The 26,800-nt window shown below is 51.3% G+C and overlaps 2 protein-coding genes across 2 annotated transcripts in view; both read left to right on the top strand.

Moving 5' to 3' along the window:
* The window catches only part of C2CD3 (C2 domain containing 3 centriole elongation regulator), a 140,562-nt gene extending 130,684 nt beyond the window's left edge, over positions 1-9,878 (top strand). Inside the window, exon 32 of the mRNA XM_081797327.1 lies at positions 9,067-9,878. Within this exon, the coding sequence (XP_081653453.1) occupies positions 9,067-9,207 (141 nt within the window). The 3' untranslated portion in view covers positions 9,208-9,878. The remainder of the gene's footprint in view (positions 1-9,066) is intronic.
* A 3,703-nt stretch (positions 9,879-13,581) lies between these two features.
* UCP3 (uncoupling protein 3) lies at positions 13,582-26,217 on the top strand. Its single transcript, XM_006730456.3, has 7 exons — positions 13,582-13,716; positions 18,335-18,555; positions 19,057-19,267; positions 19,542-19,742; positions 20,892-20,993; positions 21,547-21,727; positions 24,402-26,217. Exons 2-7 carry the CDS (start codon positions 18,430-18,432, stop codon positions 24,517-24,519), a joined length of 939 nt encoding a protein of 312 aa, XP_006730519.1. The 5' UTR covers positions 13,582-13,716; positions 18,335-18,429; the 3' UTR covers positions 24,520-26,217.
* The last annotated feature ends 583 nt before the right edge of the window (positions 26,218-26,800 follow it).

Here is a 26,800-nt window from a genome sequence, read left to right as displayed (position 1 = left end):
AAAAAAAAAAAAAGATTTTATTTATTTATTTGATAGACCGCAAGAGAGGGAACACAAGCAGGGAGAGTGGGAGAGGGAGAAGCAGGCTCCCCGCCGAGCAAGGAGCCCAATGTGGGGCTCGATCCCAGGCCCCTGGGATCATGACCCAAGCCGAAGGCAGATGCTTAACCAAATGAGCCACCCAGGCGTCTATTTTCTCTTCTTGTCTTCTATTTTCTGTAATGTCTCAAAAGTGAGAGTTAGGGACAGGAGGGCAGCAGCCCTGTCATGTACCCTCATTTGAGAATATGCGTTCCGCCTCCTCCTAAGGCCAGCCTTGGCCCTGAAGGTTGAAGGGGAGCATCTTGAGAGGCTGCTGGGCTCTTCTCAACCAGTGTCCTAGGACTGCTGTGCTGTAGCTAACCTGCTTCAGGGCCAGGCAAGGACAGACTTTGTAAGCGCTGGCTTAGCTGTTCTGGCCTCACCACAAGATCTAAGGAAAAGCCTAATCCTTCACTCCACGTTGAAATGACGCCCCAGAGCCCAGGAACCTCTCAGACAGTCTTCCCTTCCAGCTTTTGTGAAACAGGGTTTTTCTCCGCCCCTTCCCCAACGGTATAGTGGATACAGGTCTCTGTGTGACATTAGCCAAACCTTCTGATCTTGCTGAGTCTGTTTCCTCATTTGTCAGATGGGGTTATCAGGCCGCACAGGGAGGTTGTAGAAGACCAGGTGCCACACAGATAGGGTACAGAAGCCAGCCCTTCGCTCTTCTACTCGTGACTGCCTCGTCTTCGGTTGCCACCGCTTTCAGAAGGAGAGGAGGATGGGCGGCCGGTGTAGCCGGACTGATGCACAGCCAGCCAGCGGCAGTTTCATGGTACTTGGGAATCAGTCAAGTTCTTCCGCCTCTGCTTTCTCTTCCCTCCCATGATCAAGTACCTCTTCACTGGGACAGCTTCCTGGTTTTATTGAAAGTTATATCTGATTCTGTTTGCTTAGCTGCTTATGGGCAAACTAGTTTTTTTGTTGTTTTTTTTTAAAGATTTTATTTATTTATTTGACAGAGACAGAGAGAGGAGGAACACAAGCAGCAGGAGTGGGAGAGGGAGAGCAGGCTTCCCGCCGAGGAGGGAGCCCGATGCGGGGCTCGATCCCAAGACCCAGGGATCATGACCTGAGCCGAAGGCAGATGCTTAACGACTGAGCCACCCAGGCGCCCCTCTTCACTTGTTTCTAAGGCATCAGTTTCTCTTGGTTCTCCTCATCACTGCTCCTACTCAGCCACCTTTGCTGGTTCTTCCTTATTTCCCCTACTTGTTAACATAGGAGTAACCCAGCATAGTCTTTATACTTCCCCATTTACATTTGTTTTCTACATCACCCGATCTGATCTCAGAGCTTTAAATCCTCTCTACATGCTGATGACTGCTAACAGTTATCTTAGCTCAGACTTTTGTAAACTCTAGGCTCATATGTCCAACTGCCTACCCAACAGCTCCACTTGGATATCTAACAGATACCTAAAATTAACACTCCAGATTTTATTCCTCAGAGCTGTTCCTCAGTCTTCCCCATCTCCGTTAACAGACACTCTATCCTTCTAATTCTGTGGTTTAGACCAAAACCCTTAGAACCTACCCCCTGCCCCAAACCTCTGTTTCCAATCCACCAAGAAAATCTGGCAGCTCTGTCTTTAAAACAGATCCAAATCTAACTATCACCACTCCAACCATTACCACCGTGGTCTAAACCACCATCACCTCTTGCCTAGATTATTGCAGAAATCTCCTCGCTTGCCTCTCTGCTTCTGCCCTTGCCCCTGGCAGCCCATTCCCCATACAGCATCTGTTAACCTCATAAGATGATGAGTAAATCATGTGACTTCCTGCTTGGAACTCTCCAGTAACTTCTCACTGATGACTAGGAGAGCCAGAACTGGGCCTGAGGACATGTAGGCCAGAGCATAGGAAGGTAATTTGGGCCTCAAACTTGAAATATACATCTTCTGGCAATTTAAAAAGTCATAGTCCTGAGCTAAGTGCAGAGAAGACAGAAGAAGGCCCCTTCCCTCAGGAGCTCACAGTTCCCCAGGGGGTGAGCTTTATTTCTCAGTCCACCAACTTCTATCAAGTACCTGTCAAGTACTACAGACTGTACCTTCAGGGAGCTCACAGTTCCTAGGGGTACTGGCCTCCAAGCCACTCACTAGCTTTCTCAAGTGATATTAGCCTATAGTAACAGTTACGGAAAACGAAAGAAAAAGAATGAATTTAGGGAAAAGAAGACAGAGCCACAAGAGTGGCTTGAGTAGAATTCAGAGATGAAGGAAAGGCTTTGTAAGACGTGGATCTGGAGAAAAGAAACCTCTCCAGGGAATCAGCAGAATTTGGCAACGCGGAGGTCCAAGCAGTATACGCTAGAAAGGAGGTTAGAGGTAGGGAGGGATTGAACTGGACCAGAACAATCAGGGCAAGATAGGAATCAGAAGCAAAGAGCAAAAGCAACCTGTCATCTGAGCTTTGGCCTCCCTGCCTGCCTACATGGCAGTTCTTTACCTTGAGATGGGCCTTGTCTTGTTCTGTGCCCTCCTGCCAAGGTCTGGCCCTACACACAGCAAGAACAAGTCCCTGGACTAACCACAGGCCTGGGGCCAGGTGCTGCTATTCCTGAGTGAGTAAATAAATCTTTTTAAGAGAGAGGAAGAGAACTATATGAGTGTTAGCTATTGTTATTTTTATCATCATTACTGTTGAGATGTCTTCCCTCTTATGTTGCTCCATTTTGGGGGGAACTGGTAGGATGAAATGCTAAGGGATAGGGGCGTGATCAAAAGCTTAGCACCAGGAACTGGGAGCTGGGACGTTAGGCCACACAGAGCAGCCCTGGAGTATGGAAGCACTTTTCAAGGCTGTGGCAGTTGACTGTGTGCTTCGTTTAGACCCTGAGTTAGAGGCCCAGGGCGACACACCACCCCCACCTAAGGGTAATAGATCCCTAGCCTCAGAAATCTCTGGCATGTCTATGAGTCTTAAGGCTTTAAGTCTGCTTCTCTTCTCACAGGAGTCCAAAGAATTTTTGTCTCTTGGTTTCCCTTCCTCAAGCCTAGAGGCATCTAAGAGATGCACAGTCCTGGTAGAGAAACCCAGCTTCCACAGAATCATCAGATCAGGTCAGCAGGGGCCCAAGGGAACTTCTTGAGCCCAGTATCCTCTCTCCTCAGCCTGTGGTCCAAGTCTGATAGCGGAGATGTCCCTCTTGACATATTGCCTCATTTCTTTGAGCCACCAAGTCCCTAGCTCTCTGCAGAGTGCCAAGAAGAGTCCTAAAGGTCCAAGTGTTTTTGATAAAGGCCACACAGAGATTTCGGAAAATGAGCTCCCTGGCCAAGGGTGTACAGAAGTCAGGGGAAAGAGCCCGGCCCAGAATGCAACTTGGCAGGCACCTCAAGGGAAAGGGCCCACAGGACTGCTGGGGGGGGCGCAGGGCTCAAGTTGCCTGAGCTACTCTGAGGCCAGAGTCTGGGAGGAGCCAGGACCTCTTCCAGGAGTGGCATTTAACCCTTCCCTCTCAGAAGTCCGGACTTTCAACCCCTCTCCCTGGCAGGGCATGAGTTCAGAGGGTCAAGGAGTCTTGATGTAGTCAGACTTCTTCATTCTGTAGATGGGGAGACTGAGGCCCAGGGTGAGGGAGTGGCTCTAGTCCCTGTAGAATGGGCCTGTTGTCAGGGAAGGCTCCTCAGAGGAAGGATAGGGAGGGAATAGGCAGTGGTGAGGAATGCAGGGAACATGTGGGTGGTGAGAACCATGTGACCAGAGCTCTAATGCAGGAACACAGGGTGAGCTCAGAGTATGGAGCCCAGCCGTGCTGCAGTTCAGCTGGGTGATTAAATTTTAGGATTTGCCTCTCAGGGCTAGGCCCCTGGTCTGTGTCTTGTCCCCCCATTCCCCCCACTCCTAGCTGTGGCTGCTGAATCTGCTAACTCTCTTTAGCCCAAGGAGGTCCTTGTTCCAACCTTCAGAGAGGACTCTGGGAGCCACCCCAGGGGAAGGCAGCCAGCCAAGGAGGTGAAAGTTGAGGAAGGCAGGCAGCTGTACTGGGCTGTCTCTGAGGCAGCAATCCGTTGGCAGGCCCACCTAGCCAGCCAGAATCAGGGAGCTGTTTACTTTCAGTTTTCAGCTCTTGTAAAAGTTTTGTTTTCATCAACTAAGTCTGTGTTTATGTTACTTAAAGGAACTGCTCTGGAAAAAAAACAAAACTTCTTCCCTGAGGTTCACTGGGCAGAGGGCAGGGGAGTGGGGAGAGCTTGGCCAGGCCTGGGGGCATGCCTTGGGGAGGTACAGTACCTTACTTCTACTCTGCCTGGGGTGAGATCTGAGAACAGCAAGGTCTCATTTTGCTCTCTGCAGCAGGCATCAGCTCTACCTCTGTGTTTTGCTAGATGTACCTGGCCAGACCCTTGGTCACATCTGAATTTCATTTCACCTTCACAGTAGACCTGGGTAAGAAGGCCAAACAGAAGTTCTTAGCTCCCTTTGGTAACAAAGATACTGAGACCCAGAGGAAGAGTGTGTCTTGGCAAGTGGACAATTAGGCTTGGCCACAGATCATTTTTCCTTCCACTCCACCCCACTGCCTCCCCTCTGAGAAAGTCCCAGGAACACCCTGAAGCAGGGGTGAGTGGGGAGACCTGCACCCACCACCTTCCTGGGAGCAGGCCGTCTGTTCAAGGGGATCCATCTGGGGACTAGAGTGGAGAGAACCCAGAAAACAGTGACTTGGACCAGACCCACATTTCAGCCCAAAGAAGAGGGCTGGTCCTTCCTGAGAAAGATTTTAGAGACACTATATCACAGGACCTGGCCAAAGAAGGACCCACCAGCTGGAAGCAGTTCCTGGGTGACAGAGCACCTCCTCTCCCATCATCTGCTCATGGAGCCCAGCCATGCTGCAGCTGGGCTGGGTGCTCAAATTTAGAATTTGCCCCTTAGGGCTAGGCCCCTGGTCTGGATATCTTGTCCCCATTTGCCCCCTGCTCCTAGCTGTGGCTGCTGAACCTGCTACTGTCTAGCCCCAAGGAAGTCCTAATCCCAGCCTAGGGGAAGGCAGCCAGCCAAGGGGGTGAAAGTTGAGCAAGGCAGGCATCTGTACTGAACCTGAGGTCCTGCTCTTTTCCGGGCACCTGGGCACCTGGGCTCTGGCAGGGGCATGCAAGGATTTCAGGGGAGCAGTCGGTACATGTAGGGGTGTCCTTGCTCTGAGCAGTTGCACCTCTGCCAAGCCCCTCCAAAGTTGTGTGTTTTGGAGAAACAGCTCTGATGAAGGAAGAACCTTTACTCCTAGTCAAGATGTTTTTTAGACCCTATTGAGGTCAAAAGCCAAATGCTGCTGAGTGTCTGTTCTCTGTCCTTCCACACCCCTGCCCTGCCTAGTACGCAGAGCCAAGCCCTGTCCCTGGGCCTGGGCCATACAGATAAGGCCCCCTAGGTTGCTGGGTCCAGGTATGCGTGCTGGGAAGTTGGCTGAACCAGCCACACTTGATTCAGCTCCAGGGCAGATGTTGGCCCAACCAGTCAGGTGCAGGCCTGTGCTCATGCTATTCCTCCAGTGAAATGACCTCATCCCACCACCAGTTCTGCTGAAACTCTGGCCATCTCAGATCTCACCTCTGTGTGAAGCCTCCCCTGTCTATCCTGGCTGTTACAAATTGCTCCTTTCTCCATGCTCCCGAGTTCTAAGCTTCATCTCTGTGATTGTTGGGTAGGTTGGCATCTGTCTTCTCTCCTCTAGCCTGAGCAGCCCTGTGGGGAAAGAAATCATGGCTACTTATTGTCCCTAAAAATTGATCGAATTAAGGGGCACCTGGGTGGCTCAGTCGGTTAAGCGTCTGCCTTTGGCTGGGGTCATGATTCCGGGGTCCTAGGATCAAGCCCCACGTTGGGCTCCTTGCTCGGCGGGGAGCCTGCTTCTCCCTCTCCCTTTGCCCCTCCCCCCATCGTGCATGTGCATGCACTCCCTCTCTCTCTCAAAAAAATAAATATTTTTAAATTTTTATTTTAAAAAAATTGATCGGGTTGAGTAGATCTTAGGCTCTCTCCTGAAAGGCTTGATGAGTCACCAACAAAGGTCTTTGATGGTCATTTCATGAACTGAGGTACTTGGCCCTTCCAGTGATGGAAAACAAGACCCACCAGAGCTTCTTAAAAACAGTGCTTCTCTTCTGGCAGATGAGGACACAGAAGCTTGGTTTAGGATTTGAGATAGGGGACTATGCTCTCAGGCCTGTTTTCCCGTTTAGCTTATAGAACAAACATCTCTGTCATCCCCTTTCACTGTAGCAGAGAAAGAAATGGAAAGTTAAGGTACAGCTGGTGACCCAGAAGATCTGTCTGCAGTGTAGCCAGGGGACTGGAAGGGGATTCAGTGTTACCTCTAAATCCTAAATAGTGGGGCGCCTGGGTGGCTCAGTTGTTAAGCGTCTGCCTTCGGCTCAGGTCATGATCCCAGGGTCCTGGGATCGAGCCCCACATCGGGCTCCCTACTCCACAGGAAGCCTGCTTCTCCCTCTCCCACTCCCCCTGCTTGTGTTCCCTCTCTCGCTGTGTCTCTCTCTGTCAAATAAATAAGTAAAATCTTAAAAATAAATAAATAAATAAATCCTAAATAGCTCACGAAACAACAGTCTTGGATATTGGGAGTACAGAGGGGTATATGGAGACTTAATGTGCTTGCCAAGCCCCTGAGAGGATTTGACCTAACCAAAGGCCTGGCACATGGTAGGCCAACAACCACTGGTTCTAGAATGAATGAATAAGATGTTTTCTGTAAGACGCAGTCTCCTCCCCACCCAATTTAAGCCTCTGGTCACCATGGCTTGGTCCCACCCTTTCACTGGTCTAGCAGCTACCAAGCTCCTATCTTGGACCTGGCCCAGTTGGAGTCACAAGCATCAGACTCAGTCCATGTCTTTTTTTTTTTTTTTTTTTAAGATTTTACTTATTTATTTGACAGAGAGAGACACAGCGAGAGAGGGAACACAAGCAGGGGGAGTAGGAGGGGGAGAAGCGGGCTTCCCGCGCAGCAGGGAGCCCGATGCGGGCTCGATCCCAGGACCCCAGGACCATGACCTGAGCTGAAGGCAGATGCTTAACGACTGAGCCACCCAGGCACCCCTCAGTCCATGTCTTGCAGGAGCACCCATCCAGTCTAGAGGGGGAGGGCAACAGGCAGTGGCTGGGCGACTGGCCTACCCTGGCCTGAGGCATTATGCTATGAGGCGCCTCTCATATTTTGGAAGGAAGTACTCCAATCATGAGCAAAGGGTAGGTTTCCTTTTTTTTCCTTTTAGCCTAGGCCTGCCTAGAAGACATGGAGCTGTATCTTCTCATCTCTACTAGCACCACTTTGTTCTTGGTTCTCAGGCAACCCTAACTGTGGGCTATCAGTGCTGAGAGTTTGCTCAGGTTCTATGCACTCCTTTAGCATTTAGAACTCCAGATTGGCAGGTAATCCTCAAGATTGCCTGGCTTCCGGGGCACCTGGGTGGCTCAGATGGTTAAGCGTCTGTCTTCAGCTCAGGTCATGATCCCAGGGTCCTGGGATCAAGTGCCACATCGGGCTCCCTGCTAGGCGGGGAGCCTGCTTCTCCCTCTGCCTCTCTCTCTGACTCTCATGAATAAATAAATAAAACTTTAAAAAAAAAAAAAAAGATTGCCTGGCTTCCACTCCCCTTATCACATTCTGGCTGCTATTCTAATTTTTTTAGTAGATCACTCTGTCCTCTCTGAGCTATGGAAGTCAAGAACTGGGTTCTGAGGGCACCTGGGTGGCTCAGTCAGTTAAGCGTCTGCCTTCGGCTCAGGTCATGATCTCAGGGTCCTAGGATCGAGCCCCCGTGTCGGGCTTCCTGCTCAGTGGGAAGTCTGCTTCTCCCTCTCCTCTGCCCCTCCCCCTGCTCATGCTCTCTCTCAAATAAATAAATACAATATTAAAAAGAAGAAAAAACTGGGTTCTGTTCATTTCTGTCAGTAGGCATAAGGTTAAGTGAAGGAAAGAAAGGATTACTAAATGTTACTGACCCCAGAAGCAACTCTAGCTGGGCCTCAGTTTCCCAGTAGCAGAACTGCAAGGGTCAAGGAGATAGTTTCAATCTCTGGGGTCTCGACCAAGCTGATTCTCGGTGCCTGGGGAGTGGTACAGTGAGCTGCCTATGCCGCCAACAGCTTGTGAAGATCTCAGCTCATGGATTTGGGGACAGAGAAGAGATACCCATCCATAGGGCAGGCTGCATGCTATTGAGGTCAGCCAAGTTCACCTGTGGTGGCGACTCCCATCTCCTTTCAGCACTGCCTCTTGCTGTCAGCCGGCTGCCTGTATAACTTTGAGCTCCTTCAGGGGAGGAACCTGGTACAAAAAATAAAGTGGGGTGGGGAACAGTTCAATGAGCAAAAGAGTGAATCATAGAGGAGTCCAGAAGACCACCATGTCATCACCCAAATGTACACTAGGACCTTAAAGGGGAATTAGTGATACCCTGTCAGCCTGAGGCAGGGAAAGATTTGGTAGGAGGGCGGTGGGCTTGTGGTTCATGTCACCGGCCAGCTCTCGGAACTCCCAGGGGCCATACTGAGAGTGTATTATTCACCAACATCTTCTCCCTGGCAGTTGGATATATTCCCAGGGTCGCATGTGGAACAGTTACAACTCAGAGGACAAACGACTTATCTATATTCATGCAGCAAGAGAAGGGATGAGGCGGCTTTAAACCTGTCCTGGAGGGGGACTCCTCTTTCAGAAGCATAGACAGAGTCTAAGCTAAGGTTCACATCTTGGCTCTGCCACTCCAAGCTGTGGGACCTTGAGTTTATTTAAACCTGATCTCTACTTTCCTCTCCATGACATAGGAACAATGTACCCACCTATGGGGTTGACATGAGGGTTAAACAAGATCAGGTACCTAAAGTGCTTTGTAAACCAGTCAGCTCTATATCAATATTGGCCAGAGGACCAAAATATGAGAGGAACCAAAGTCATTTCTTGGAGGGGCCATATCCTCAGTGCTAACCTAGCTGACTTCTTCCTCTTCAGGACAAGAGTGAGGCCTCCAGCAGAGCCTTGTCCAGAAGGCCTTCTCGTCCCAGACCTAACTCGCTGCCTTCCAACTTGCCTGAGGAAGAAACTCGCAGGATTGCACGGATATTTTCTTCCCAATACTCCCAGAAAGACTAATACAGACTGAAAGACAAAGGGAAGGATCCACCTGCCCACCCTCCTTTGGCCTTGTCCAGCTTGCATGAGGCACAAGGTCTGCTTCCTTCAAGGCCGTGAGAGCCCTGAAACCACCACCAGCCTAGTCCATGGGTGCCTTGAGACCCATCCAGCGCAGCCTGGAGGAACGTCCCAAAGCAGTCCAAATTCCACCTGCTAGGATTTCAACTTCTTCCTTCTAAACAAAATGGATTCCAGTACCCAAGTGGAACCACCCATCTTTTGACCAAGGGACCCAAGCAGGCATCTCTCAGCTGAGAAACTCCTTCCAGTGTCCTTGATAGCCTTCTGCTGACATGAGCCCACCTTCTGCCTGAATATCACAGGCCATTTTTGCCTTAAAGTTTGGGTGAGGTAGAGGAGGGGGTGGAGATTGTGTGTGTTGCGCATAGCGGAGGAAACCTAGGGCCACCTTCAATTGATTTGCTTAGAGATAAGGGTATTTTATAGATATAAATTATTTTTATGCTGTGTTGAATTAATCAATAGAAAAGGAGGGGGAAAATCACCTCCTTCAGACTTTTTATCTGATTATCTGAGATTCTAACCATGCTTTTAACTTACTGTTTTTACCCAGCTCTGAAGGTCATTGTTCCTGCCTGTGTTTGAATAAAATCATATTGGTACTGGTATTCTGTACACGGTGTTTCCTGGGCCGGCCACTGGCCTGGGGTGTTAGGAATCCATTTGTGCTCTAACAGCCAAAGGAAAGCTTGAAAACCGTACAGTCCCTTAAGCTCACTTGGAACTGGGGGCCAGGGTCACCATGAGACTTCATGGTGAGAGATCAGACTGGTCCAGATTGGGATAATAACCAGTTTTTCCTTTGCTTCTGCCTGAAATCCATCAGCAAAGTGGAGGGGTCTCCTGGAACAGGTCTGCTCAGAATCCCTGATCTCTCTAGGATAGATCGCTCTGGCGTAAGACTATCAGACTCCAAACATCTGAGCAGCTACTGTAGACAGGGCCTGTGGGGAAGATAAGAAAAGAGCAAAGATGTGCAGAGTGGCTAGGAGAGAAGGTTGGAGGAGAACTAACATGGAGTCCCCGCTTTCCTCCCCAAGCACAGGTCATTTTGCTTAGTCCTCATAACAACTCTGTAACCTACAGGTCATGATACCCATTTTATAGTTAAGCTGAAACTCACCAAGGTTGTTATTTGCCTCTGTTTATGAAGCTAGGAAATGAACCACCACACATTTCCAGAGAGGTCACAAGGCTTCTGCACACAGGGAGTAGAGTGGGTGCTCTGAATTCAGGAAATTCATGGAGAAAGATCATGTGGGCTGGAGCAACCAGGGCGGGCTTCCTAGAAAAGTTAAGTCAGAGGATGAACCCAGAGAAAGAACCAGGAGGGCACTCAGGGCCACATGCTGCTGGGGACAGGGAAGAGACAGGTCTGACGCTGCCACTTCCCTAATAGGCCCCCTCCGGCCTGACTGTCCCTCTGTCTGAGCTTCCGTTGCCTCATCTGTAAAAGGGAGGGGATAGCGCTGCAGGGGCTTGTTGCGAGGAGAACCAGGGTGACATTTGTGAAAGTGCTTCGCCCACACTTGGCACTTACTGGAAGCTGAGGCAATGTCAGCTCCTCCCACTCCTCCCCCACTCCCCTGGCAGCAGATAGGCGAGCGCCAACAACTCAGGCAGGACGTGCCTGACGGTAGAGGCTAATGCGCGAACCCCCAGGGGGGACAGAGTGCCCCCCGCATCGGTGCAGTGCCCTCCGACCAGGCCGTTGCCCTTTCTTGTTCACCTGCCCCCCTGCCGGCCACCAGCCTGCCAGCTCGCCCCCTCCCCAGCGCCTTCCTCTCTCCTTCCTCTTGGAGCTTTCAAGGCAGGGGGCCCCACCCCCCTTAAGGCCACATGGAACCTACAGAGGGGCAGGCAGGGGCCCAGGCCTGAGGGGTTAAGCCTCAGGTGAAGAATATTCCTTCCAAGTCCTGCTCCAGCTTCTGTAAATAACCTGATTGGGTCAAGTTAGGATAAGGCCTCAGGAGGACACAGACTGGTCCTACCCAGGCTCACGAGGTGCTACCTAACACAAGGGCACCCCAAGGGTCTGTAAATCATCACCTACACTGAAAAAGAGTGTGTTACTTACCAGTATCTTCCCCCTGGAAGTTGGATCTCTTTCCCGGTGACAGCTCAGAGGTGAAATGCCTCACAAGCCATGCAGCCTGGCTTAAGGGCAGGAGGTGCGCATTTGACAACCAGCCACCATCTCCCTCACCTCCTTTCAGGCACCGCCTCTGCAGAGACCTGAAATGGGTGTTTCTGATCCCCGGACGCTGGCAGATCCCAGCCCCTTGCAGCCAACCTTGGAATTTCTAGTGCCTGGTGGGTTCTGGGGACAGGGAGCCAAAGCAGACACATCTGGCCCTGCCCTCAAGAAGCCTCCCAGGCCAATGTAAGCTGAGTCCTCCCTCTGGGTACTCCAGGGCCCATGGCCTCCTTGTTTGAGCTCCTGCTGTTTATCCCTCCCCCTGTACCCACTGCGATTCACCCACCACCCTCCGGCCAGCATTTCCAGCCGGAGCCCACAACCTACTTCCTGAGCCCAACCTCAGCGGTCCTAGCAGCCCCTTCCCTTAGAAACACCAACACAACTGCCTGTGCTACTGATGTTAGGGCAGGGCCTGGTCCAAGGAAGAGGACAGACAGCCCTGGCTTCGCACTTGAGTGTCTGGACTTGTGACCACTTGCCCTGTGGCCATGGCTCTATGCCCAAGTCCAGAAATGGCTTCTGCCTACTCCTCTGCCTGCCCAGTTAACTCCCTTCCCACTCCCTCTCCCTCCCTTCTCCGGTCCCCCTCCCCTCCTCTTTCCTAGGTCACCCGGGTCCCAGGTTCAGATGTGGCCCACCCTTCCCCTCAGCGCCTGCTGACGGAGCCCCCAGTAGTAGCAGCTGCTAGGGCCTCTCCCCGCTGTGCCCCACACACCTCTCCCAGCTGCCTTTGGCTCCCTTCAGCAGTACCCGTGCTGAAGCCTCCAAGTGGCCTGTCTGAGACGGTAATGGTCACAGCCGATAGGCCCCAGAATAAGAGATTACAATTTAAGGGCTGGAGGTTGGGCCCTGCCATATACTAGCAATATGACCTGGGTAAGTCCTTGTCCCTCCCCGACATTGTTTTCTCCTCTGTAAAGGAAGCATTGCAAACATTAGGATGCTCAGCAATAAAAAAGGAATGAGGTACTGATACATGCTATAACATGGATGCATCTTGAAAGTACCATGCTAACTGAAAAAAGCCAGTCACATACCACATGATTTAATTTATATGAAAGGTTCAGAAATCTATAGAGATAGGGGTGCCTGGGTGGCTCAGTTGGTTAAGCATCTGCCTTCGCCTTAGGTCATAATCCCGGAGCCCTGGGCTCGAGCCCCAGGTCGGGCTCCTTGCTCAGTGGGGGAGTCTGCTTCTCCCTCTGCCCCTCCCCCACTCTTGCTCGCTCTCACTCTCTCTCAAATAATTAAATAAAATCTTTAAAAAAAGAAGTCTATAGAGACAGAAAGTAGATTAGTGATGGCTTGGGGCTGAGTGGAAGGGAAGAAGGAAAGTGACTACTGATGTACCCAGGGATTTTGGGGGGCCAAGTGGGGAGTGGTGAAAATATTCTAAAATTGTGATGATGGTTGCATAACTGAACACTAAAAACCATTGAATTATATCCATTAAATAGGTGGATTGTATGGTATGTGAATTATATCTCAGTAAAGCTGTTATTTAAAAAAAACAGAATCCTGGGCACCTGGGTGGCTCAGTCAGCTAAGCATCTGCATTTGGCTCACGTCATGATTTCAGTCCCTGCTCAGTGGGGAGTCTGCTTCTCCTTCTGCCTCTGCCCCTAACCCCTGCTCATGCGCTCTCTCTCTCTCAAATAAATAAAAAAAATCTTTAAAATATATATATAAATAAGTAAGTAAACAACAGAATCTTAATAGTACTTACCTCATAGGGTTGTGAAAAACAGAAGGAATATATATAAAGTACCTGGCACACAGTAGGCACCAAGAAACGACTGTTACTGTCATTGTTAATGTTAGGAGAGCCCTGCCCAGCCTATCGTGTGTGGCCTTGACCTTTGAATTCTCAAAGGTGACTGGTCCAACCCCTTTCCCCCATGTGCCCTTATTACCTAAGGTAGCTCTTTCAGCAGCTGGAAGGGGCTATTTTAAAGAACCCAAGTCAGAGGAATTAAACCAGATCTGGAAGTCCGACCTTTCCCCTCACCTCCCTGCCACTCACCAGCCAGCCGCCTCTTGTCAGGTGATCAGGCTGTCAACTAAGCTTCTGTAGGGTAAGGTTTCAGGTCAGCTGGAGCATATAAAGATAGGTGCCAAGCCAGAGGCAGCAGAGACAACAGTGAATGGCGAGGGGGCAACTAGATCCCTGCTGCCACCTCCTGGGATGGAGCCCTAAGGAGCCTTAAGGCGGCCCTGTGCTTCCCCTACCCTGGCTGGACTCACAGGTAAGACCCCATTCTCCACCCCCTCTTCCCCCTCCATGTTCTGCCCTTCACGGCAGCTTACAGAGAGCAGCCAGGAGCTGACCGGGATCACTAGCCTGGGATCACTACGAGCTGGGAGATTGCGTTCCTCCCCCACCGAGTCAAGAGGGGGTAACTGCAACCCTGATGAGGGGGCACCGTGGCTGGGCTGAGGCTCGACCCCAACACCCGTGTCACCCACAACTCACTGTCCCCTTTCTCTGCTGGCTGCCTCTGCTGTGATTTTGCAAATCTCCATAGATAAGAAGTGGCTTTCTCCTTAGTCTGGCACAGAATCTCCAGAATGCCTCCAGAGCATTAAGCCCTTCCCCCATGAGGTCCTGGGGACCCCTTTCCTGAGTTAGAGATGGTGCAGGCACCTCTGGCCTCACATACAGGGAGGTTTACGAGCCCACAGAACTCTACTCAGGTTGCTTCCTCAGCGGGGACATGCTGTGGAGGCTTTGCCAGGAAGGCGAGATGGGGCAGGGCATCTCAGAATGGGTCCTCCGATCCCTGCTTCCGAGTTACCATGGAGAAGAGCTTCCCCAGCCCCAGCCCAGCCCCGAATCGATCTCTGGCACTGACGGCCTCTGAGAATCCACTCTGTGAACAAGCAGCTCCAGGGATCCTGAGCTCTCCCTGAGGTGTGAGGCTCTGGACGGCGGCACACGCGCAGTGTCAGACCGAGCTGGGCTCCCATCCCAGCCCCATCCCTTCCGTCTTATGACTAGCTGAAGCCTTCACAGCCTGAGGTCCCTTGGTTATGAAGTGGGAATCCCTGTGACAACCACCGTATGGCCTCATAAAGGGACTGAATTCGTCAACACCTATCGGGGCCGCCACCACCGTGCCTCAGGCAAGAAGCACCGAGCAGACGTAACGGGGCACTCCTACTGTGGCCAGGTAGCTGGAACGTGCCATCCCTCAAGGGCCCCAACGGAGCCACAGAGAGAAGAGTTCTGCTCTCAACTTCCCCTTCGCCACTGGCAAAGTTCTGCGGGCTGCTAGATTTCCTCAAGTATCAATTCCGGAGGCTGGAGTCAAGCGGGAAGGAAGGCAGGCGGGAAGCAGTGGCCTCAGGGCAGCCCCCACCTGAGTGTACCATTGTGGCCTCCCTCTCCACCACAGCTTGACTAATGAAAGTTCTAGGGCCCCCTCTCCCCCAAGGAGTCCCCGCCCATCCATTCTGCCTCCCGTGAGCGGCTCAGAACTGCATCTGGAATAGGTTCCAGCTTCACCCACGGCCGCTGCTCTTGCCTGAGTTCAGGCTCCAACACCTCTGGCTGCACCATTCCAACAGCCTCCTCACTGGCCTCTCACCTTCCAGTCCAGTCTTGACATTTGCACCAGCATACTCTGAACGCTGGTCTGATGGTGTCATTCCTCGACTTGAGAACCACCAACCACTCCCCATTCTCTGCTAGACTCAGTACAGCCCTGGCATTCCAGACCCTCCACCAAAGAACACTGTGAAGGGCTTCTCTGATTTCATTTCCCATTTCTCCACTTCAGCAAGTGGGGTTCCTTGGTCAACTGGTCCTCCCTGGGCTCCTCTAGCCCTGGGCCATCCCTGTACCAGGCCACACAGAGAAGCACCATCAGTAGACCCTGTCCCTGCCTTTGGGGCTCCCTATCTAGGGGGGGAACAACTGCAGTTAATGAGCTAAGCAACAGAGGCTGGGGCAAAGGAGTTTCTTGACAGTTCAGCCTCCCCCAGTCCTCCCACCCAACCCCCAGGCCAGGCGGAAAACAGGCTTCCCCAGGGAGACCCAGCCCATGAGACAAAACTCATGAAGTGTTCCCTGCGGGCCCAGGTACATCACAAATACTCTGCACCCAGGGGGCTAAGACCAGAGAATGCCTTGGAGTCACATAGCCCTGGTGGGAATCCCACTTCTGCTCACTGGGTGAACTCTGACAGGTCATTTCACCTGTCTGGGCCTCAGTTTGTAACTGTGCAAGTGGAGTAAAAATACCTAACTTGTAGGATCCTTCTATTAGAATCTGAGTGGCTACCAAAGGCTTTGAAGAAAGGACACTCCTACAACCAGTAAGAGACACTAGAGAACACGACCCCCAAGGGCCTCCCTAGCTCTGAGAGTCAGACACTCAGATTCCTGACCCTGGGGCTCTGAGCAGTCCAGCTCACGTCAGAGAAGGGGAAAGGCTAGGGAAATGCCAGGGCCTGGAACAAGAGAGGCAGCTGCTTGCGCATACACCTACACATGCATTCCAGCCCCAGAGAGAGCCCCCTTGCTGGGAACTGAGCCCTCCTGGCAGCTGCTGGTCTTCTGTAGGCAAAGGGAAATGGGAAGGAGGCAAGTGGAGGACTGTGTTCCCCTAGCATGCTGCAGTCTGTCCCCTCCACCAGGCTCAGGTCCATGGGCACCTGTGCGTCCACACCACCACCCCTAGGAGCTAGATCCTTCTTGGACCCTCAGGGAGGCAGTATAGAAAAGCAGGAAGACAGGCTGTGGGTGGAACACTGCAGAGGGAGCCCAAGGCCCGACTGTGTGGCACACGCAGGTCTCAGCCTCTCTGGCCATTTTCTTCATCTGCCAAGCTGGGCAGTGATGCCCACCCAGCTTTCCTCACCACGCTGTTGTTCTGTATGCTTAGCACTTAATTCTCTAGATGGGCTGGCATATAATTCATTAGCTGCAAAGGGCTTTGAATGCCCTCAATAAAAAAGACAAGGTCTGGAAATGCATACTACCATACCTACTGGGGTCCCGAGCCGAATGGTGAAGGGGCCTCACTGCCAGGAGAATTTAGTTGAGGTTCTGTGCCTTTCGATCAGTCTCTCTCCATCTTAAGCCTCTTTTTCTCATCTGTAAAATGGATTTAAAGCTTCCCTGCCTTCTTTCCAAGGCTGTTTCGAGCCTAGTACAGCAGAGTGAGCCAGGCACGGACACTAGTGGCTGGTAACACTCAGCAAGCTAATGTCCCCAAGTCCTGGTTTGCTCATCCAAAAGTAGGGGAAGGAGCAGCTACCTCTCAGGAAAGTTGGGAGAATTCAGTGGGATTGTGTGCAAAAACTCTGCTGGGAGGGCCTCAGAGCCAGGTGGTCATTTTCTCCTCCTACCTGAATCCATGCCCTGGACTCTCACACAAGCTCATGCCCTTCCCTGCATCTGGAACACCCTTCCTCCTTCAGCTGCCGAAATCCTGCCCACTTTTCAAAGCCTAAGTTATGTGACCCTCCTCCCACCCTCCACCATGAAATGGTTCTTATTCCACCTCACAAACAAAAGAGGGGGTCTCCCCCTCCTTTGAGTCCCTTCTTGGGGCTTTCCTCCCCTCTGACATTGGTGCAACCCATCTTATGTGGATGTGTCTGATGCCCCCACAAGACTCCTTGAGAGCTCCTTGTGGGCAAGTCGCACAGACTATTTGCTCATCCCCAGATTTCCAGGAATGCCAAGCACAAAACCTAGCATGAGGTGGGTCTTATGAGTCCACCAACCATGGCAAGGACTCTGGACTTTGTTCTGAAGAGTCCAGGATCCCAGCACATGAGGGGTATGTGTGCGTTGGGTGCCAGGGGGTGTGACCTGCTAAGAAATGGCATCAGCGCCAAAAGCCAGATGCCCAGAAGTTCAGGTTATAAGAATGCCGGGCTGCCCGTGACAGGCGTGCCAACTTCCCAAGGTAACCACAGCTAAACCAGGACCTTGGGATGTGAACCTACCCTGCTCAGCCAGCAGTAGGACGGGTGCAGCTACGAGTGCACACGGGGAGAGGGGACACATTCTCTTGACCCAACGCCGATCCTCCTCTGAGAAGCCAGATCTCTTCAGCTGAGAAGGGATGCCCTCCGGGGTGTGAGGGGGAAAGGGCATGTGCTGAGCCAGGCAGAGCAGCTGCCACTGCCCCCAACATTAGCAGCGGTCGCTCTGTAGCCCCATCTCCCTAGGAGCTGGGGGGGGGGGCGGGCAGAGCAGCAGAGGAGCGTGGAACCACTCCCTCCCTCCTCCAAAGCAGAACATCAGCCCCAGGAATCCCACAGTGTTGGGAGGAAACGCCTCCAGTCACAGATGAACAATCTCTAGTGACAGGGAGGAATCACAGCCTGGGAAGGATTTCGTTTTAAGTAGAATAAGAGTATATTCAGGCAACCTTGCAAAAAAAAAAAAGAAAAACCAAGCTTTCATCCAAGATAACTAACAGTTTAGGCGAGTCATGAGGCACATTTATATTGCTGATCTGGGAAAGAAGGACCTGAAGTGGAGAGACTTGGTAGGCTCTCCATACACTTCAGGGAGCAGGTCCTTCCCAGGGAGCAGCCTGATGCAGGAGAAAGAGAACAGGGTCGTAGGGTGGAGTCAGAATGAGGTCTGGTCCCTGCCTGAGCTTCAGTTTCCTCCTCTAAAGGATGAAGATCCACCTGGTCAGTGGAGAGAGGAGGGGGGAGGGTAAGGATCACAAGAGATAAGGGCTGGGAAAGTGACCTGTTCTTATAAGCCAAATCTACACAGCTAAGCATAGCAATGCCCAGGCTTTTCTCTTACTAAAGCTTCTCCCGGTGCTGAAAGGAGCCTGGGGACAGTCCGGATGGCCCAAGTTCCATCTGCCTCCTCTGGCCTGTCTCCTGCAGCCTCCTCCCTGCACTAAAGCTCAGGACTGCAAAGCAGCCTCTCTCCTTGGACCTCTGCTGGGCCCTGGAGGGACCAGGCAGAACCTTCTGGGACCATGGTTGGACTAAAGCCTTCAGAGGTACCTCCCACCACAGCTGTGAAATTCCTGGGGGCAGGCACAGCGGCCTGTTTTGCTGATCTCCTCACCTTTCCACTGGACACAGCCAAGGTCCGCCTGCAGGTAGGTGCTTTTTGGCAAGGGTCATTGTTCAGATCAAAGGAGGGACTGAGTTCTCCACGCCAGCACCTCTTGTGTGTGCCGGCCTGCTCTCCTCACACAGAACCCTGAGCAGGCCGCTCACTCCACTGCTTACAACCCTGCCTCACCATCACCCAAGGCAAAAAAAAAATCTTAGCTCCTTGGGCCCTTCATGGCCTCACCCTACTTTGTAAACCATGGAGTGTGAAGTAAAAGTAAGTAACTGTGTGACCTTGGGCAAACCACTGACCACTTGTTGTGGGAAAAACAATCTGCCCTCCATTTGCTCTGAGGGCTGAGCACCACACCATGTGTGACAGCTTATGAGCAATACGCTGATGCACAAACCTCAGTTGTTTTTCCTGGGATGTGATGGCTATAATCCTGCTCGTGCTCGAGAACCAGCCCTGGACAGCTCCTTCTGCACACAGCCGCCTCTCCCCTCCTCCCAGCTCCTCACACCACTGCTGGGATGTTCCTCAGATCCAGGGGGAGAACCAGACGACCCAGGCAGCCCAGAGACCCCAGTACCGCGGCGTGCTGGGCACCATCCTGACCATGGTGCGCACCGAGGGCCCCCGCAGCCCCTACAACGGGCTGGTCGCCGGCCTGCAGCGCCAGATGAGCTTTGCCTCCATCCGCATCGGCCTCTATGACTCTGTCAAGCAGTTCTACACCCCCAAAGGAGCGGACCGTGAGTGCCTGGTATCCTGTGGACACCGAGGGGATAGGCAGAGGCAGACTCTAGGCCAGTGGGTCAGACATGAGGGCAGTACAGACTCAGAGAAAGAGCTGGGGCGTAGGAGGCGGGTAATAGACACTCATGAGGAGACTGAGCCGCTGCCAGGACCTTGAGCCTAGGAGAGGAGGCAGGCGTCAGGCAAGGGCAGCTCCACAGAGAACAGCATCCAGCCCAGAGAAGTGCTGGGTGGCAGAACATTGACCCACTCTTCTCTCCTTCTCTCCAGACTCGAGCATCACTACCCGGATTTTGGCAGGCTGCACCACAGGGGCCATGGCGGTATCGTGCGCCCAGCCCACGGATGTGGTGAAGGTCCGGTTTCAGGCCAGCATACCCCCTCGGGCCAGGAGCAACAGGAAATACAGTGGGACAATGGATGCCTACAGGACCATTGCCAGGGAGGAAGGGGTCAGGGGCCTATGGAAAGGTAGGTCCGGACTCCAGGCTCAGAGGGCCGTGGGCAAAGCATGCCTTACCCTTGAGCTAGGGCAGAGAACCGAGCAAGGAGGGAACTCCCAGCATGGTATATTCCAGTGATTCTGTAAGAACATCCCAACCAAAACTATCACATTGACCTGCCCCGAATTCAGTTCAATGTGTCAACGCTTCAGCATGTGCAGGCTGCTATGAGGGAGACAGAAATGAACAGAAGATACCTTCCATACCCTCATGGCTCTCACAGACAAAGAGAGATGAGACACGTCAAGGAGCAGCCATTCCACAGGGTAGGATGTGCGAGGTTCACACAGAGGTATACGGCCAGAGGCAGGAGAGGCCATGCAGGCTCCGGGGGGAAGGTGACGCGCAAGCTGGGCCTCAAGGCTCAGTGGGCTCTAGGTGTGTGGAGATGGAAGGGTAGGGCTTCCCCAGCAAAGTTCTATCAGGAGTGACTATAGGACATGGAGAAGAAACAGGCCAGTGGAGGAGGCAGCTGTGAGTTGTCGGATGTAGGGAGATGTGATGAGGAGCGGGCTTCCTCAAGAGTAAGGCTTTCCGGTTCCCTATGTGTCCAAGTGGAGGCCACCTTGACAAATGCTGGAATCTCTCCCCCATGTGGACCAGGGGTCATACAAACCCTTGCAGAAGAAACGGTGACCCAGTGAAGGTTAAGGACAGGACACCTGGGTCACAGTCTGATTTGCTCTGTGCTCTCCCGAAGCCCAGACCTCATCTGTGTATCAGTGGCTGGGTCTGAAAGCTCTCCTGGGGCCTCCCAGGGCTACCGTCTGTCACTGCTCCAAGAGCCTTGCCTCCCTCCTCCAAAAAAAGGCTTCCTTGCCTGGCTTTAGCCAGATCTCACAGAGGCATATTTTAATTTTGATAGATATTGCAGATTATTCTCCAAAATGTGGCTCAGACAAACATAAGAGGGCCTCTCTGTTTTCTGTCTCTGAGGTAGACATGGATAATCTAAGAGTTAACCCCAGAGAGGAAAGTGTGGAATCCGCTCAACTGAGGCAGGCTCCTCTGAGACCACTGGAATGGAGCATTCTGCTCCCAAACCGGGGCTGTGGCCTTGCAACCAGGGCGTCCACATCTATTTTTCACTAATCAGCCCCCACCCCATCCTTCACAGGAACTTTGCCCAACATCACAAGGAATGCCATCGTCAACTGTGCTGAGATGGTGACCTATGACATCATCAAGGAGAAGCTGCTAGACTATCACCTGCTCACTGGTGAGGCCCTGGGCTCCAGGGAGCTGCCCTCCCACAGCAGGGAGGGAACCTGGAATTCCACAGAGTGGGCGCCACTCAGAGGCAACTGGGTGTTAGAAGGAGCAGAGAGAGGAGCAGTGCCCAGTAAAGATGCCCAGTAGGAGTGCCTCTCTACTTGCTAGATGGGGTGCTGCCCAATTCATAAATCACTTAAGAATGCCAATTAGATCTTTTAAAAAATGCCCAGTCCATCATTGTGATGAGTGGGAAAGAACCCTGGATAAGGAGGCCCGAGCCCTGGGTCCCAGCCCAGCACTTCCCACCGTGCATCTTGAAGCAAGAGTCGCCTCCTCTGACTTCATTTTCCTCTAATGAGATCGCTGGGCTGCCCAGCCTGCCAACTGTGGGACAGCCCTGTTCTATTTGGCAAGTTCTGTGAGAGCTCTAGAAAGCATTATCCTACACTCAAGGAGTTCCCAGTTTAGTGAAGGACAAATGATGACACACGTGGAACAGAAAGCCAGCGCACTGCCATCTCACAGCTCCATGCTTGCTCCTCCCTTCCCTGCTACAGACAACTTCCCCTGCCACTTCATCTCTGCCTTTGGAGCCGGCTTCTGTGCCACAGTGGTGGCCTCCCCAGTGGATGTGGTGAAGACCCGGTACATGAACTCGCCCCCAGGGCAATACCACAGCCCCCTGGACTGTATGCTGAAGATGGTGGCCCACGAGGGCCCCACAGCCTTCTATAAGGGGTGAGCCTCCCCCTCCTGCCTCCAGCAGCCCCTCCCAGAGAACCTGGGCTTGTTTCCTTCCCTCCTTCCTTCCACGTGTAACGTGCCTGCCGTGGGTCCACCTGGGGACGTGGTGAACAAGCACAGATGTAAATGCCACAAAGGACAAATATAAAGAACTATGGAAGTTAAAAAAAAAAAAAAAAAGTGGACCAAATCTGATTTGGAGAGTCAGGGGAGGCTTACCTGAGAAAAAGAAGTCTAGGCATAGGTCAAAGTACTGTCTATCCCCAAACTTATTGGGCAAGGGAGAAGGAGGGAAAGGTGGTTGGTAGTCCTGAGACTTTTCTCCAACCCACTGTCAAGACTGTGGATCACCACTGATGGCGGCCACAGTGCCCAACACATGTCACATTTTCTTGCTCCGTGTCTGCTTTTACCATTCCCTCTTAATGGAATGCCTTTCCCACCTCATGCACGTGCTTCAGAACTAGTTCAAATGCCACCTCCTCCCCAACATTCTCAGGTGCAGATGTTTCCTTCTCTCTGTGAACTGCAGCAATACTTCCTTGATACCATTTTTATGGTATTTACCACCTCCTACTTTGTGTTATAGGATTTGTAAGTTTAAATTATCCTGCATGCTACATCACAAGCTCCTTAAAGCCAGAACTGGTGGCTTACATGTCTTTCATCTCCCTAGCCAAAAGCCGGCACTCAATAATGTAGGTTATTAACAATCACCATGACCGCTAAGTCACCAAGTACAAGGCCTTACACAAAGCACTTTACACAGATTATCTCAACAACCGCCTGAACTGGGCAATATTCTCCACATTTACTGAGGAAGAAACTGAGACTCAGAAAGGTCAAGTGACTTACCCAAGATCACATATTTAAAATGTCAGAGCCATGGCTCTGAGCCAGATCATCAGATGCCACCCCACATGTCGTTATCCATCCTACTGTCAAGCTCTTGGCTTGGTCCTTACACCTCCCACTACTGATGCCTTCAGCAGATAGTTTTCTGGTGCCCAATGTTAGATTGGACCCAACAGGCAATCAGGTTCTCAACCCTGTGAGTGACATCATAAAGCTATTTCAATTGCCAGACTTCTTTTCCTGTAAGTGCTTCTATCATTACAATCATCAGCAGTAGCCACCTGTCTCAGTTTCTTCTTTTTTTTTTTTTTTAAAGATTTTATTAATCTATTCATAAGAGAGAGAGGCAGAGGGAGAAGCAGGCTTCCTGCTGAGCAGGGAGCCCGATGCGGGACTCGATCCCAGGACCCTGGATCATGACCTGAGCCGAAGGCAGACGCTTAACCATCCAGGTGCCCTCAGTTTAGTCTTTCACTTGGAAAACACTTACTGAGCATCTCATGTGTGCCAGGCCCTGTGCTTTCCTCAAAGAGCAGCAGACAGGTGACATTTATGGAGCATTTACGGATACTGGGCCCTGTACTGTATGCTGTACATTAACTCATTTATTCCTTCACAACAGCTCTATGAGGTAACTGCTGTTATTCTCCTCATTTTACAGATGAGGACACTGAGGCTTAGAAAGATTAAGTAACCTGTCCTAAGTCATGAAGCTAGAAAATGACAGAGCTAGGGTCTGAACCCAGGTCTGACTCTAGAGTTCACATTCTTTGCCCCAGTGCTATTCTCCCTGGGAAGGCTAGGCTGAGGGTTCTGGAGAGACCTTGGTATGAGGCTATGGGGCCGAAGCCGAGTCCTACAGAGCCAAGAGCAACCAGCCCCGCAGGGAGGAGAGTAGGGGACATTCCCAGGCAGAAGGAGCAGCACAGGCAAAGGCATGGAAACAAGTTTGGCAGGAGAGGAGAGGATCAGGAGGGGATTAGCAGAGAGAGAGAAAGGCTGAAGAGGGAGCCGCGCCAGGTCCCAGGCTCCTCCCTGAGTCTGCGAAGCTGAGGTGGGGACGGTCTCCCAGCTGCGCTATCACAGGACAGGCAGGCTCTCTGGAGATTAGCTAAAGTTGGTGTCACCCAGTCTTGACCCCTTGGTGCGCCAGCTTCTAGATGCCCTGGCAGGGCCTCCTCAGGGATGGCCCCTCAGCATGTAAATGATTCCAGCAACACCCAGCCAGGGCGGAGTCAGGTAGTTTTAGCTGAGCTCCTTAACTACCCTGGGCTTCAGTTCCTTTTTTTTTTTTTTTAAGATTTACTTATATATTTGAGGGAGAGAGAGCACGCATGCAAGCGGGGGCAGGGGGCGGGTAGGGGCAGAGAGAGAGAGAAAGAGAGAGAGAGAAAATCTCAAGCAGACTCCCCACTGAGCGCAGAGCCTGACTCGGGGCTCCACCCCATGACCCTGAGATCAAGACCTGAGCCAAAACCAAGAACCAAATGCTTAACTGACTGAGCCACCCAGGTGCCCCTGGAGTTTCTAAAAAAGAAACCTGGCAACCATCATAGCTGCCTTATAGAATTGTGGGAATTAACTGCCTAACACAGAACCTGGCTCAAAATGTGTTTTCTTTCCTTTCCTGACTCCCGCTTCTGCCTAAATTCCTTCAGCAGAGAAGGAAAAGCCTGAACAGATCTCAGAGACTGCTTGTGACTAATAGAAGCCTAGGTCCTTTGGCACTAACACTGTGAATGGGGGGAGCACCGGAGATCTATCTGGGATTCTTAGTCCACTCCACCTGATGTTTGGTTGTTTCTCTCATCAGATTTACACCATCCTTTTTGCGTTTGGGAACCTGGAATGTGGTGATGTTCGTGACCTATGAGCAGCTGAAACGGGCCTTCATGAAAGTCCAGATGCTACGGAATCTCCATTCTGAATAAAGCAAGCCCACCTGGCACTTAACTAGAACAAGAACCAGTGGGTCCAGGCACACACAAACCCACACATGTTTACAGAACTGTTTACTTGCTACTGAGTCAAGAAATAGAAGCAGAGGAAGGATTCTGGTCTTCGGTGCTTTGTCTTAAGAACGCATCTGTTTTGCACTGACAAGATGGAAATTAAATTATATTAATTTGGGGGACCCATATGTTGGATGCCTAATATTTAGGCAAGAGAAAATAAACCAAAACATCCATTTGGATAAAACAAAAGTTTGCAAACCTCTGTTCTCTAAAAAAAAAATCTGATTAAATGATGAATTGTAAACAGGGAAGACTGCAAGCATGGGACAGCAGTGGCACATGACACTTGGAAAGCAGCTAAGGAGTTTGGAGGGATGCTGCCAAAGCAACATAGCTGTGACTGCAGCCTTTGGTTAACCGTGGATCATCAGCCATATATGTAATGTGCCCGCCACTTAGAAGCCATTGGGATTCTAGAAAATATGAGACCAAAAAAAGACACACAGAGAAAGAAAACCTGGAACCTGTGCCAAAGGGACACTGCTGGGCCAGCATGAGGCTGAGATTCGTAACTGTTCCCTGATGACACTGGAGAATCAAGAGGGCAGACTCCATCTTCTCTCCTGTAAGATGGGAGTAATAATTGTTTCCCTACTCTCTCACCAGTGATCATATGAGGATCAAGTGACAAGGTGGACACGAAAGCACTTTCTAAAAGCAAAAGCTCTGATATTTACAAGTGTAAATATAAGGACGAGGCCTTGGGAAAGATTTTCTCAGGACAGTGAGGAAGTGCCAGGGAAGTTTTTGAAAGGTTGAAAGGTTGTCTAGAGCTTAGACCAAAGGAGGCAGGGGCTGGGAGGCCAGGGGTGACAGAGAATGGTGTGCACTCACAGAAGCCCCACTCCCACGCAGCCCTTGCTTCCCAGCGGGACTGTGAGGCCCCTGAGGGGAGCCAGGCTTGGGGAAAAAGAGGTAGATGTCAGGCTGGCAGCCTAAAGTAGCAGGACTCAGAGGTTTTTGGAAAATTAGTATAATTCAGTAAAGGGTGTGGGAATGAGAACAGTGTTTGTTTGTTTGTTTTTGCCTTCTCTTTCTTGGGCAGAATGTCCCTTTCTCACCAGGTTTCCTGTTAGCCAGGGCTGGGCCTTTGGTCCCACATGCTCCCACTGCCTTCAGCCCAGGCCGGTTGCTCCACCTTTTAGGGCTTTGACTTCTCCATCTGTATGTAAAAGGTGGGCTTGAACCAGACGACCTCCTTCTGAACTTCACTGAAGCTCTTTCAGGCTGACAATGAGGACCCAGAATGTCAGTCTTCTTCTGCTTCTTAGCAGCTTATGTGACGCTAATAACAGAACTGGGGTCAAATGTCCCTTCCCCTCACCTTACCAGGAATCCTAGTACCTCAGTGTCCTAGCACAGAAGTGGAAATAACAACCCCCCACCTTGCAGAAGCGCTCAGCAACGTCATATGCCTCCCTCCCCACTCTGACCTCTCTGCATCCCTGAGGAAAAAGCAAATGTCCATTCACCCTCAGCACTTTCCTAAATTTAAATTACAATTTGAGATTATCAACATACACAAACAGAAAGTCCAAATAAAAACAAAAAAATGAAGATTATTTTTATTTAATGTCTGCTTTGACTTTCAAATAAAACCCATATTTAAAACTTTCTCTTTCTTTTGACTTGACTGGCATGTGCAAATCATTCTTAAACTCCCAGTCTCAGTTTGTAAATTCCTAGGGCCAGGAACTATGTCTTCTATGAATTTCTACATAGCAATATATTTTTTAAAGATTTATTTATTTATTTTAGGAACAGAGAAAGAGCACTAGCAGGGGGAGGGGGAAGGGCAGAGGGAGAGAGAATCCTCAAGCAGACTCCCTGCTGAGCAAGGAGGCTGATGCAGGGCTCTATCTCAGGACCCTGCCTGAGCCGAAATCAAGAGTCAGCCGCTTAACCAGCTGAGCCACCCAGGCGCCCTCTCCATAGCAGTATCAACACATCCTCTACCCAGAGCAAACTATTCGGATGATGATACCAAAAGAGAGAGAGGATCAATTCTACTAAGAACTATTTTGATTGGGAGCAGCACCTTAGTGACCTCTGAGTCCAGGCTTTTGAAGAAAGGAAAACAAGATTGGTGGGAGGTCTTCTACAGTTTCCTGGGCAAAATATTAGATCTCTTTCCCCACTTTTTAAAGGCAGAGGTTGAACCAAATGACCTAAAGCTCTAAAGTTCAGGGATTCTAAG

Source organism: Leptonychotes weddellii, chromosome 11, assembly GCF_054177405.1.
Source record: "Leptonychotes weddellii isolate Sample4059 chromosome 11, ASM5417740v2, whole genome shotgun sequence".
Taxonomy (NCBI): Eukaryota; Metazoa; Chordata; class Mammalia; order Carnivora; family Phocidae; genus Leptonychotes; species Leptonychotes weddellii.
The sequence above is the reverse complement of the archived record's forward strand: the minus strand, read 5'-3'. Positions and strand labels throughout refer to the sequence as shown.

What these genes read in the sequence shown, in the direction of transcription:
- UCP3 (XM_006730456.3), top strand. Translation starts at nt 18,430, where the DNA reads ATGGTTGGACTAAAGCCTTCAGAGGTACCTCCCACCACAGCTGTGAAA. An exon ending in CACCCCCAAAGGAGCGGACC is followed by an intron (nt 19,268 to 19,541) that starts GTGAGTGCCTGG and finishes CCTTCTCTCCAG; the next exon opens with ACTCGAGCATCACTACCCGG. An exon ending in AGACTATCACCTGCTCACTG is followed by an intron (nt 20,994 to 21,546) that starts GTGAGGCCCTGG and finishes TCCCTGCTACAG; the next exon opens with ACAACTTCCCCTGCCACTTC.